This window comes from Hylobates moloch, unplaced genomic scaffold, assembly GCF_009828535.3.
Source record: "Hylobates moloch isolate HMO894 unplaced genomic scaffold, HMol_V3 SCAFFOLD_19, whole genome shotgun sequence".
Taxonomy (NCBI): domain Eukaryota; kingdom Metazoa; phylum Chordata; class Mammalia; order Primates; family Hylobatidae; genus Hylobates; species Hylobates moloch.
In genome coordinates, this window is record NW_026652294.1 from 34,685,134 (window position 1) to 34,698,868 (window position 13,735).

At 50.5% G+C, this 13,735-nt stretch overlaps 1 protein-coding gene across 1 annotated transcript in view; it reads right to left on the reverse strand.

The window, feature by feature from the left end:
• The window catches only part of SHPK (sedoheptulokinase), a 45,516-nt gene that overhangs the window by 27,589 nt on the left and 4,192 nt on the right, over positions 1-13,735 (reverse strand). The window contains exons 2-5 of the mRNA XM_058431908.1: positions 12,135-12,276; positions 5,932-6,115; positions 5,222-5,374; positions 2,907-3,082 (exon numbers count right to left, since the gene is read on the reverse strand). Of these exons, the coding sequence (XP_058287891.1) occupies positions 2,907-3,082; positions 5,222-5,374; positions 5,932-6,115; positions 12,135-12,276 (655 nt within the window). The remainder of the gene's footprint in view (positions 1-2,906; positions 3,083-5,221; positions 5,375-5,931; positions 6,116-12,134; positions 12,277-13,735) is intronic.

Sequence of the window (13,735 nt, forward strand, 5' to 3'; positions counted from 1 at the left end):
GAGTAGCTGGGATTACAGGTACCCACCACCACGCCCGGCTAATTTTTTTTATTTTTAGTAGAGATGGGGTTTTACCATCTTGGCCAGGATGGTCTCAAACTCCTGACCTCATGATCCACCCGCCTCAGCCTCCCAAAGTGCTGGGATTACAGGTGTGAGCCACCGTGCCCGGCTGATACTCCTCCTTTCAAGAGGTAGAACCTGACTGCCCCCCTCGTGAGAGTGGGCTGGACTTAGTGACTCACTTCTAGTGAACAAAATAAAGCACAAGAGACAGTGTGTGCCTTCAGAGACTAAGTCATAAAAGGCACTGCGGCTCCTGTCTCAGTCACGCTGTCTTGTGGGTCACTTGCTCTCAGGGAAGGCAGGTGCCACGTCGTGAGCAGCCCTGTGGAGAACCTCACGTGCCAGGGAACTGAGGCCTTCTGCCGACAGCATCACACATGGGCTCGGCGGCAGATCCTCCAGGCTCAGTCAAGCCTCTGGAAGACTGCAGCTCCAGCGTGAATCCAACCTCACAAGAGACCTTGAGCCAGGCCATCCTGCCCTACTCAAAATCCTGACCCTCAGAAACTGTCCAAAATAATAAATGTCTGTTGTTTTAGACTACTACGTATTAGGGTAATTTGTTACACAGCAAAAGAAAACTATGACAGGGTAAGACCTCAGACCAAGGGCTGCATTCTCTGAGGAGGTTTCATTCATGGCAGTGAATACCACTCTTGCTCATTTCCAAAGTATTCTGTCTTTTTTGTTTTTGAGACAGAGTTTTGCTCTGTCGCCCAGTCTGGAGTGCAATGGCGCGATCTTGGCTCACTGCAACCTCTGCCTCCCAGGTTCAAGAGACTATCCTGCCTCAGCCTCCCGAGTAGCTGGGATTACAGGCATGCGCCACCACACCCAGTTAATTTTTTGTATTTTTATTAGAGGTGGGGTTTCACCATCTTGGCCAGGCTGGTCTTGAACTCCTGACCTCATGATCCACCCACCTCAGTCTCCCAAAGTACGGGGATTACAGGTGTGAGCCACCGCACCCAGCCAAATAAACTTTTTAAAATTTAAATGCACTTAAGTCTGTCTTCTATCCAACATTCAATCCTTTTTTAGCTATGTGTATATACCACATTTTAAAAATTCATTCATGGCTGGGCACGGTGGCTCACACCTGTAATCCCAGCACTTTAGGAAGCCAAGGCAGGCGGATCACAAGGTCAAGAGATCGAGACCATCCTGGCCAACATGGTGAAACCCCGTCTCTACTAAAAATACAAAAATTAGCTGGGTGTGGTGGTGTGTGCCTGTAGTCCCATCTACTCGGGAGGATAAGGCAGGAGAATCGCTTGAACCCGGGAGGCAGAGTTGCAGTGAGCCGAGATCGCACCACTGCACTCCAGCCTGGGCAACAGAGTGAGACTCCATCTCAAAAAAAAAAAAAAAAATTGGAAGGAGAAGCTTTGTAGATGGCATCTCTCTCTCACTTCATTCCGACCATCCTGCTGCTTTTAAGATTGAGTATAGCTTGGTTCCTCTCCTCTGCTGTCAACCTGTGAGCACCTGGGCTCTGGCCTCGCAGCGCCACCAAGCGCCATATCGTCCCACGTTCTCATGTTTTTAAATGGTTGAAAAGAATTAAAAAAAAATTTTTCATGACACATGAAAATTATATGGCATTCCCATTTCAGTGTCTATGAACAATGTTTTATTGGAACACAGCTACACCCGTTCATTTACATATCGTCTATGGCTGTTTTTGAACTCCTACAGCAGAGCTGAGCAGTTACAACAGATACTGCATGATCCACAAAGCCGAAAATATTTACAGAAAATGTTTTCTGCCCTTTAGAGTAAAAGAGCCAATCCCTGCCCTAGACATGGCTGCTTCTACCTCACCATGATTCCTTTACTATGAATACAGAAAAAATTCTGCACTTTTTTTTTTTTTTTGAGACAGAGTCTCTCTCTGTCGCCCAGGCTGGAGTACAGTGGCGCGATCTCGGCTCACTGCAAGCTCCGCCTCCCAGGTTCACGCCATTCTCCTGCCTCAGCCTCCCGAGTAGCTGGGACTACAGGCGCCCATCACTACGCCCAGCTAATTTTTTCTATTTTTTTAATAGAGACAGGGTTTCACTGTGTTAGCCAGGATGGTCTCGATCTCCTGACCTCGTGATCCACCTGCCTCGGCCTCCCAAAGTGCTGGGATTACAGGCGTGAGCCACCGCGCCCGGCCATTTTGTTTTGTTTTGAGATGGAGTCTCACTCTATCGCCAGGCTGGAGTGCAATGATGTGATCTCCACTCACTGAAACCTCCGTCTCCCGGGTTCAAGCAATTCTCTGCCTCAGCCTCCTGAGTAGCTGGGATTACAGGCACCTGCCACCACACCTGGTTAATTTTTGTATTTTTAGTGGAGACAGGGTTTCACCATCTTGGCCAGGCTAGTCTTGAACTCCTGACCTCGTGATCCACCCTCCTCGGCCTCCCAAAGTGCTGAGATTATAGGCGTGAGCCACTGCACCCAGCCTATTCTGCACTTCTAATCAGATCTGACATCACTTCCATTACAAACACACAGTAACCAAAACCCTCATCAGCTCATCTGTTTTCTTGGGCCCGGAGTCACATAGAAACCAGACAGCTAGAAAGAGCCGTTCCCCTCACCTGGCCCCAGAGGGGGTCAGCACAGATGATCGGTGCTCAGGGACAGAACTTGCCCTGCTGGCCTGTAAGCTCCCTCAATAGAGGATTTTACCTGCAAGGATGAGGGTGCTTTTCATCTTTACAGAATAATGATCTCCAGCAGGATGCCAAGACTGCTAAGCTCTGTGTGCCCTGCAGACTCGCACAGAGCTGGTGCTTATGAGGCAGGCGACAGTGTAAGTTTGAGGACAGAACAAAACAAAAACTTACCTGCATCTGTCCTCTGGGCCATGCAGGAATAGACAGAGGCCTGTAAATCACCCAAGGCCACTCCCACCTGCGTCCCCTTCGGGATTTCAAACCACATGTGGGAAGTTCTGCCCGCCACACTGCCAGGCTCGGCGATGTCTGGGAGCAGGTGGACAGGAAAACCCGAGCTCCTCAGTCTGTAAAACAAAAGTGGGCACCCACATGGACCCACACTCAGGTTTCTGGAGTTTAAGGGATCCTTCCTTCCTCCCTCCCTCCCTCCCTTCTCTCCATTCCTCCCTCCCTTCCTTCCCTTCCTTCCCTCCCTCCCTCCATTCCTTTCCTCCCTCCCTTCCTTCTCTTCCCTCCTTCCCTCTTTCCCTCCCTTCCTTTCCTCCCTCTCTCCATTCCTTCCCTCCCTCCCTTCCTTCCCTTCTTCCCTCCCTTCCTCCCTTCCTTCCCTTCCTTCCCTCCCTTCCTTTCCTCCCTCTCTCCATTCCTTCCCTCCCTCCCTTCCTTCCCTTCTTCCCTCCCTTCCTCCCTTCCTTCCCTCCCTTCCTTCCTCTCTTCCCCCCCTCCATCCTTCTCTTCCCCTTCCTTCCTTCCTTCTTTGCTTCTTTCTTTCTTTTTTACTTATTTACTTTTTTGAGATGGAGTCTTGCTCTGTTGCCCAGGCTGGAGTGCAGTGGCACCATCTCGGCTCACTGCAACCTCCACCTCCCAGGTTCAAGCAATTCTCCTGCCTCAGCCTCCCTAGTAGCTGGGATTACAGGTGCACACCACCATGCCCGGCTAATTTTTGTATTTTTAGTAGAGACGGGGTTTTGCCATGTTGGCCGGGCTGGTCTCGAACTCCTGACCTCACGTCATTCACCCGCTTCAGCCTCCCAGGGTGCTGGGATTACAGGCGTGAGCCACTGCACCCGGCTCCTTCTTTCTTTTTTTTGAGACAGGGTCTCGCTCTGTTACCCAGGCTGGAGTGGAGTGGTGTGATCACTGCTCACTGTAACCTCAACCTCCCAGGCTCAAGCAATTCTCCCACCTCAGCCTCCCAAGCAGCTGGGATTACAGGCCTGCACCACCACACCCAGCTGCTTTCATTTTCGTTGTTGTTTGTTTGTTTCCAGGAAACTCTGCATGGGAAAGTGCTATAGGACACACGTGGCTGAAGGGGGGGATAGGATTCAGCGCCGTCACAGGCAGCTTCTCTGGCTTTTTTAAAATCACGAGCTTAGGCTTTGTCAATAGAGTACACTGGCTTTCATAAGCTTAGGATTCACCTTCCAGGAAAGAAAACAAACAACATAGGCAGCTGTGATCAAGTCCAGCCTCCCGTGTTTGAAGGGAGCTCAAAAACTCTGCAAAGGGAGGCAGCCAGAGGTTCGGCGCCGTTATGGTTGGTGAGTACAGTCCAAACCAAAGTCAAATGCAGCAGGCTCCTGAATATCCAACGTGTTAGTCACTCAGGGTTAGTGAATGGGGGCTGTCAATTTCACACAACATGCTGGAAAGTCCTTTACCTGAACTACCAGGTGCTGTTTGTTTTATTTCAGAGCTCAGAATTTGGGCCCTGAAGGAAGTGAACTTACAGGGTACTGGACTTCTGTACCTGAAAAGGCAAATGACTGTTCAAAAAGAACTTAAAAGGCATCCTTCAAGCCTACTATCTCTAGTTCTTTTTTCTTTTTTCTTTTTTTTTTTTTTTTTTTTTGAGACAGAGTCTCTCTCTGTCCCCCAGGCTGGAGTGCCGTGGTGCAATCTCGGCTCAATGCAACCTCTGCCTCCCAGGTTCAAGTGATTCTCCTGCCTCAGCCTCTGGAGTAGCTGGGATTACAGGCACCCGCTACCACGCCCAGCTAATTTTTGTATTTTTAGTAGAGATGGGGTTTCTCCATGTTGCCCAGGCTGGTCTCGAACTCCTGACCTCAGGTGATCCACCCGCCTCCCAAATCTCAGCCTCCCAAAGTGCTGGGATTACAGGCGTGAGCCATCGTGCCTGGCCCTCTAAGTTTAAGTATTAAAGAGTGAAAGCTGTACTCTGAAACCTACAGACTGGGCCCATGGTCACAGAGAAGGGAGAGCCCACCTGGGGTCTGGGCAGCTATGAAGGAGCAGGACAGCATGGCTGAGGCCCCTACCCCAGGGCTCAGGGCTGCGCTTACACTGGGCCCACCCATGCCCCGTGACTGGGACAGGCCGGGGGCACTGGACCCCGATCCTGGCCTCTGGGAACCCTCCACCACTCCCAGATGGGAAAGCTCCCACTGAAGCACTAGCTCTGGGGTTGCCCTTTGGATTGGAGCAGGAGGAACAGCCTGCAAGAATGTGATACTCACATTTCCACGTTCCAGCTTTGGCTCTGCGTGTTGAAATAGCCCCAGCTGGCAGCATTCTGGTCGGACATCAGGGGTCTTGGCAAGCCACACAGCATGGCAACCACATAGTCGTGGATGGTACCAGCTGCGTCATAGGACTTCAGGAACTCTGGGCTGTTTTTCATACCAAAAACAACTCAGCATGGTATAACATGAACTCGGAAGCATGTGCCGCACTTAGCTGCAGGCAGCGGGGACCAGCTGTGCCATGGCCAGGTGGCAGCCACAACCGCACATGCTATGGCTCAAGTCCAGCTGGGTCCCTGGGATTAGGACCTCCCAGCTGCCCCAAGTAAAGCCAGCCTAAGTCAGCCCCAGGGGAAAGGCCTGAGAGGAGGAAGCGTCAAGCCTGGGAAAGCAGACGTAGGCCTCCTCAGCAGCCTCGCAGGCCTGAGCACACTGCAAACTCTCCCCGTGACCCTTAGCAAGTGACTTGCCCTCTCTGTCCCCTCCTTTCCCCATCGGGGTGGGAACTGGATAACCAATAGAGAGCCTTCTGCAAAAGGACGCGGTTCTGGACCCAATCTAGGTCCAGGCCATGCTCCATCTTGTCCTGCCAGGACACACTCACTGCGGCACAGCCCAGCAGGCGGGGTGATGCTGACGCGGCCCCGGCCCATTCTCATTCTCCCGGAAACCCAGCACCCGAGTCAAAGTACAGTTGCCCGTACCGGTATTTCAAAAGCCAGAAGATGGTTGCGCAGCCGAAGCCCGTGGCCACACTGAGATGAGACTTCGGCTGGGGCAGAGAGGCCAGGAATTCGCTGCTACATCGGCCATCCTGCCATGTGACCAGGCGGCTAACAGCTCTGGGCTCGAACACAGGGGTAATCCCTCCCTCTGTCCATTCACAGCCTGGAACAAAAGAGATGACCAAAAATGAAGAAAAGAGCAATTGACTAGGCATGGCGCAGCCTTGATACTACTCTGCTGGTGAGTGCCAAAATATGTGCGAATCGTCCCATGATAAAGCCTGGAACACCTGTGGGTCCTGATAGCACTGGCTTTAGTACTTGGCTCTACCATATAACGACTGTGGGACCCTGGGCACGTCACATACTCCTTCCGTTTGCCCCACTTCTCTGTTTATTTTTATTCTTTTTTGAAGTTGATACCATATCTCCCCACATCTCATAAGAGAAGATGTTTGGCACAATCTCAAGTCCCCTGGTCTCTGTCCCTCCAACCCTCATCATGACAACATTATCTAGGCTTCCTGCTACTTGATTACCAGTAAATTTTCTCTTTTCCTTAGGTCTTAGTTGATTCATCTCATCATCTCATCTCATCTCATCTCATCTCATTTCATTTTTGAGATGGAGTCTCACTGTGTCCCCCAGGTTGGAATGCAGTGGCACAATCTCGGTTCACTGCAACCTCCATCTCCCAGGTTCAAGCGATTCTCCTGCCTCAGCCTCCCGAGTAGCTGAGACTACAGGCCCACGCCACCATGCTCAGCTAATTTTTTGGACTTTTAGTAGAGACAGGGTTTCATCATGCTGCCCAGGCTGGTCTCGAACTCCTGAGCTCAGGCAATCCACCCACCTCAGCCCCCCCACAGTGCTAGGATTACAGGCATGAGCCAGCACACCTGGCCCTGATTGATTTTTAGACATCCAAATTTACTTTAAAAACATCTGACCGTCAGATTTTTTCCATTTGTGCTTTGTGACATCCTCTGGATTTTTCTCTGCTCTTATTCAGTGATTTCTCCCAAGGCCAATTTCAGTGTCAGTCTTTCCAGGCAGTGTCTGTCAGTCTTTCCAGGCAGTGTCTGAAGGCCCAGATGCCTCCAAATATTTCTCATGTTCCCATCTTTGAATGCCAGTTTGATCAGTTATAATAGTCTGGTTCTAAGTTCCTTCCCTTCAATGCTTCAAAGCACTTTTTGTGGTCCATTGTCACAAATTCTTCACTACTCCTCCCATCAAGAGGTGGCATCTGAATCCTCTTTCCTTGAATATAGAATCACCTTGGTGACGTGCTTGACCAGGAGCATGTGGAGGCAGTGACATCTTGGGACTCCCAAGGCTAGGTCATAAGAAGTACTGCAGCTCCCGCCCAAGCCTCTTACACCACTCTCTCTGGGGGAATCAGCCTTCAGGTAAGAAGGGTGACTACGCCGAGGCCGCCATGCTGAGGAGACCACGGGCAAAGAGCGGCCAGCAGACCGTTTCCAGGTGAGCCCAGCCTCCAGCCTTCCCCACCAAGGTACCAGGCATTGAGTAAAGCCACCGTGACCCCCCTGACCAGTCTGTCCACCAGTTGAACACTAACAAGCAACCTCCACCACCACCATGTAGAAGCAGCAGTGGGCTGAGCCCTGCCGAATCCCTGACCCAAAAAATCATGAGAGATGATAAATGCTTGTTGCTTTCGGTCACTAGGTTGGAGGTAGTTTGTTGTGCCACAATAGGTCATCAAAATACTACTCCTGGTCAGGTGCGGTGGCTCATGCCTATAATCCCAGCACTTTGGGAGGCCAAGGCGGGCGGATCGTCAGAGGTCAGGGGTTCAAGAACAGCCTGGGCAAGATGGCAAAACCCCATCTCTACAAAAAATATAAAAATTAGCCGGGCATCGTGGCGGGTGCCTGTAATCCCAGCTACTCCGGAGGCTGAGGCAGGAGAATCACTTGAACCCAGTAGGCGTAGGTTGCGGTAAGCTGAGATCATGCCACTGCACTCCAGCCTGGGCAACAGAGTGAGACTCCATCTCAGAAAAACAAAACAAACAAAAAAATGCTACTCCATTGTCTTTTCACATAGAGTGTTGCTGTTGAAAAAACTCTAATGTCAATCTGATCCTTATTCTTTCATATGGGATCTGATCTTTTGCTCTGCAAGCTTTTGGAATTCTGTCTTTGAAATCCTTAAATGTCCACTAGAATATATCTAGCTGGGGGTTGTCTTTATCTCCTCTTTGACATTCTATGGGCCCTTTCAGGCTGGGGTGTTCCATCTTATTTTGTCAATTATAGGAAATTTTTCTCCATTATTTCTTCAAAGATTTCCTCCTCTCCATTTTTACTTTTCCCTCTCTGGTCTCCTATGATTTAGATGCTAGTGCTTCTATTTGTATCCTCAATATCTCTTAGCTCGTCAGGCGCGGTGGCTCACACCTGTAATCCCAGCACTTTGGGAGGCTGAGGCGGGTGGATCACTTGAGGTCAGGAGTTCAAGACCAGGCTGGCCAACATGGTGAAACCCCTTCTCTACTAAAAATACCAAAAAGAATTAGCTGGGCATGATGGCAGGCGCCTGTAGTCCCAGCTACTAGGGAGGCTGAGGCAGGAGAATGGCGTGAACCTGGGAGGCGGAGCTTGCAGTGAGCAGAGATCACGCCATTGCACTCCAGCCTGGGCAACACAGCGAGACTCCATCTCAAAAAAAAAAAAAAAAAATAGCCAGGTGTGGTGGCGGGTGCCTGTAATAACAGTTACTCGGGAGGGGAGATTTAGGCAAGACAATCACTGGAATCCAGGAAGCAGAGGTTGCAGTGAGCCCAGATTGCACCATTGTACTCCAGCCTGGGTGACAAGAGCAAGACTTCATCTCAAAAAAAATAAAAAACAAAAAAAATACCAGTTTTCCACTCCTTTTGCCAACTCTCAACATTACTGAGCATTTTGAGTTCTTACCATCCAGTGGGTGGAAAATGATGCTTTGTTGTTTTCATCCGCACCGCTCTAATGACTAACAATGCTGAACGTCTTTCCAGATGTTTATCAGCCATTGGTATTTCCTCTTCTAGGAAGAATCTATTGGTAGCCCTCGCCCGTTTTTCCACAGGGCTGCTTGTTCTCTCTTAGTTACTGGTTCTTTACATGTACTGACCTGTCCTTTGTCCACTATTCACTACCAGATATTTTCTCCCTGTCTGCTGCTCGCCTTTTAGCTTTCTTTTATGATCCTGGTTTCTCTTCTGCTTTTACTGAGCCTGAAAATGGAGTCTGGAAACCGGCGTAACCACAGGCCTTTCAGAAGACACTAATCACTCCGTCTCCTCCCCTCCAGCTCGCTCCGGGTGCCCTCACTGAAGCACTTAGCTCTCTGCTCAAGTTACTCCTGCCCATCTGTGTTGACTGTGTTTTGGAAGGTAAAGGCTGCATTCCTTCATTTCTATCTCTCCCCCAGGGCCTAGCAAAGGGCTTTGTATGTTGTAGGTAGGGAAACCAAAGTGAATTAAGGCTGCCATTAAAATCGACAAGACTGGATCCCAAATGTGATTTCACTTGACTCCACTAAGCAGGTATCACCATCACCACACTGTGGCTTTCCTCCTTCCCAGAAACAGAAAACAATCCCAGAAGGCATGTGGGCTGGCTCAATAAAATATTAAGCAGCTCTTTCCAACGATGTGGCTGATGGTTTGTGTGGTTGTTAGGGAGCCCAGGAGACAGGCAGAAAGGAAGGCATGTGAGCGGACCACATCATCAGCTCTCTGCTGTCCTCTTTGGGAAGGGTTTTAGTATTAAAAGGACATTTATTCTCATTAATGCAAAATTAAGGAGTTTTAAAAGCTTTTACAACCTAGACTCCCTCTGAGAGGTTAGCCTTGATACCCTAATCGCCTTCTGCTCCTGCCACTGCTCGGTGCCAAGCAGCTCCCACGGCCCTGGTGGGCCCGACGATAGGCGGACAGGAGGGAGGAAGGGGAGGAGGAAGAGCCTGCATCAGCTCCTACGATTGCCCAGCCCCATCCTGGGAGTGATTAAAGGGTGCATCACTAAATGCCAGTCCCACTGATGGGCAGGTCACCACGCACTTCAGGGCACTCTAAATTGCCGACTCTCCACGAAGAAAGGGATGAATCAAATGTTGAAATCCTCATAACTACAGCCCCCCAAAGTAGCCGTCCATCTTCTGCTTAAAATGTTGATCTGCAGTAAAATGTTGATTTTGTTGAAGCTGAGTGATGGGTATATGCTGGTTCATAGCACTACTCTCCCTATTTTTGTTTGTCTAAATTAAATCTTTTATAATTTCTTTTTTTTTTTTTTTTGAGATGGAGTCTTGTTCTGTCGCCCAGGTTGGAGTGCAGTGGCGCGATCTCGGCTCACTGCAACCTCTGCCTCCCGGGTTCAAGTGATTTTCCTGCCTTAGCCTCCCAAGTAGCTAGGATTATAGGCACACACCACCATACCTAGCTAATTTTTGTATTTTTAGTAGAGATGGGGTTTCACCATGTTGGCCACGATGGTCTGTAATTCCTGACCTCGTGATCTGCCCGCCTCAGCCTCCCAAAGTGCTGGGATTACAGGCGTGAGCCATCGTGCCTGGCCAATATAATTTCTTCTAAAGTTTGATTTGGTGTTGTTGTTTTCTGAGACAGGGTCTTGCTCTGTAGCCCAGGCTGGAGTACAGTGGAGCAATCACAGCTCACTGCAGCCTCAACCTCCAGGGCTCCAGTGATCCTCTCACCTCAGCCTCCCAAGTAGCTGGGACTACAAACATGTTGCACCACACCCAACTTATTTTTGCATCTTTTGTAGAGACGGGGTCCCACTATGTTGCCCAGGCTAGTCCTGAACTCCTGGCCTCAAGCAATACTCCTCCTGCCTTGGCTTCCCAAAGTGTTGGGATTTACAGGCATGAGCCACCACGCCCAGGCTTAAAAAGTTTTTTTAATGCCTGCCATAACAGGGAGCTCCCAACTTCCTACAGGAGCCTCATACTCCCTTGGGCATTCTGCTGGGAAGTCTCTCACTGAGCCACTGTGTCCCCTGCAGCTCTGGTCCTCCACCAAAAACAACCCTGCCAGGCCTTTAAAAGCTCCTCAGACAGACTTGGATTCAAAAGTGGGGTTCACTTGCTGAAATATGACCCTGAGCATATTATTCTAACCTCTCTGAACCTCAACCTCTCATCCACACAATGGGGACAACAGTGTAACCTATGTCACCAGGTTGTTGGGAATATCCAATGAGATCATGCAGCTGATGTCCTCAGCCAGGCACCAGGCATGTGAAGTGCTCATCGTGGTTTTACTGTCTTAGCTCTCCTCCTCAAGGCCAAATAGAACAGGTTACCCACCTCTGCACTGTGGCAGACCTTCATAAGACAACCAACTAGAAATGCTTAGCAACTGAACCCATAAAAAGGATATGCCGGCGGGCGCGGTGGCTCACACCTGTAATCCCAGCACTTTGGGAGGCTGAGGCAGGTGGATCATTTGAGGTCAGGAGTTCGAGACCAGCCTGGCCAACAAGGTGAAACCCCGTCTCTACTAAAAATACAAAAATTAGCTGGGTGTGGTGGCAGGCACCTGTAGTCCCAGCTACTCTGGAGACTGAGGCAGGAAGATCACTTGAACCCGGGAGGCAGAGGCTGCAGTGAGCTGAGTTTGCACCATTGCACTCCAGCCTGGGTAACAAGAGTGAAACTCCATCTTAAAACAAACAAACAAAAAAAGATATGCCCTGGAATTTTCAAAATCACAAATATGTAAACAACGACAAATGTGCCCCAATTCAAAAGCGTGCCCTCCATGTCCTGGCATCTCCTGCAGCTAAGGCCAATCTCTCGGTTGTCTGCACTAACGTTCTGAGATACTGACACAGTAAAGAGAAAGCTATGGAAAATGCACTCCGCTGAATCCTTCAGGAGAATCCCAGAAAACACTCTCTTCCCTCTGCCTGTTTGTGGATAACGTGCTGATGATGTGGGAGTGGGCAGTTCCCTTGCTCACCTCACATTGGTACAAACAGAATGCTCACCCACGCAGGAGGCAGCCTGTGTTCCTCCATTCCAAGAAACAAGACCCTATTCCCACCGCTGGATAACCCGACCCTTCACAGAAAGCCCTGCGCAGCACTGCTCTAGTTCTGGAAGTGACTGCTACCAGCCTGAGAGCATCCCCAAGCCCAGCATACCTTGGCCTGTTTTCCAAAACACGACTCCATGCATCTGGCCCGACACCCCGATGCCCACGACGCTCCGGAGCTGGGGCCTGGGAAGGGCAGCAAGGCACTCGTGTAGGGCTTGGAGGATTCTACTCACATCCTGCTCCCGCCCCTGGAAGCAAAAGAGAACACACGGGCAGGGGCAGACACACAGGCAGGGGAGGGGTGCAGGCCTCCCAGGATGTCCTGGAGTAGGAATGTAGTGGGCAGCGTCCACTCCCTAACTTCACAGTTGAGGCGCTGCTGCAGGTGAGTTGCAGCAAACTGCCCGGGCCTGCCCTCCACTGGGGTCAGCCTCAGCTGAGAACAGCATTCTCTGTGCTATGAACAGAAGAAATAAGTCCAGGCACAGTGGCTCAAGCCTATAATCCCAGCACATTGGGAGGCCAAGGTGGGCGGATCACTTGAGGTCAGGAGTTCGAGACCAGCCTAGCCAAACAACATGATGAAACCCCGTCTCTACTAAAAATACAAAAAATTAGCCGGGTATGGTGGCGTGCACCTGTAATCCCAGCTACTCAGGAGGCTGAGGCAGGAGAATCGGTTGAATCCGGGAGGCAGAGGTTGCAGTGAGCCAAGATCGCACCACGGCACTCCAGCCTGGGTGACGAAGTGTGACTCCATCTCAAAAAAACCAACTAGAGGAATCTACGGAAAGTTCAGAAGAGAAGAAGGGGAAGAGAGTTGTGGCTCAGCTCTCAATAAATGTCAGCTTTTTGAGGAACTAGCAAAGCTAAGGTCTTAGAAAGGCATCTGAAGGCTGAGTTCTCAGACGTCTTGCTTCCCTCCAGGGAGTGCTGTCTTCTCCTCCTCGGAAAACCTCTCACTTGCCCCTGTCAGTCTGTGGCCTTGGTCAGGGGCAGCTCTTGGCTCCTAACAAGCAGGAAGAAAGAAGAGGAAGAAGGGAGGAGAGGAGGGGCAGGATGGGGCAAGGAGTACAGGGGAAGCACAGCCTTTTCCTAGGGAGCAGCCCCAGAGCCCAATAAGGATTCTACATGCAAGAGAGACCACAGCCAAGAGGAAGTGGAAGACAAGAGGCACAGAGGAGCCAGGTGGCTACGCAGGATCCCCAGAGGGAGGAAAGAAGAGCAGGGTGGGGACAGGGGGGTGGGGGGCAGGAAGAAGGGTCCTGGGAAGAGATATTTGTTTAGACCCTCACTGTCCAATACCAAAGTCATTAGCCACATGTGGCTAGTCTGAATTGAGATGTAAATGTAAAACACACACCAGACTGCAATTTAGTATGACAAAAAACATACACTACCTCATTTAATACTGTGTTTTTTTTTTTTTTTTTTTTTGAGGCGGAGTCTCGCTCTGTCGCCCAGGCTGGAGTGCAGTGGCGCGATCTCGGCTCACTGCAAGCTCCGCCTCCCGGGTTTGTGCCATTCTCCTGCCTCAGCCTCTCCGAGTAGCTGGGACTACAGGCGCCCGCCACCAAGCCCGGCTAATTTTTTGTATTTTTTTTTAGTAGAGACGGGGTTTCACCGTGGTCTCGATCTCCTGACCTCGTGATCTGCCCGTCTCGGCCTCCCAAAGTGCTGGGATTACAAGCGTGAGCCACCGCGCCC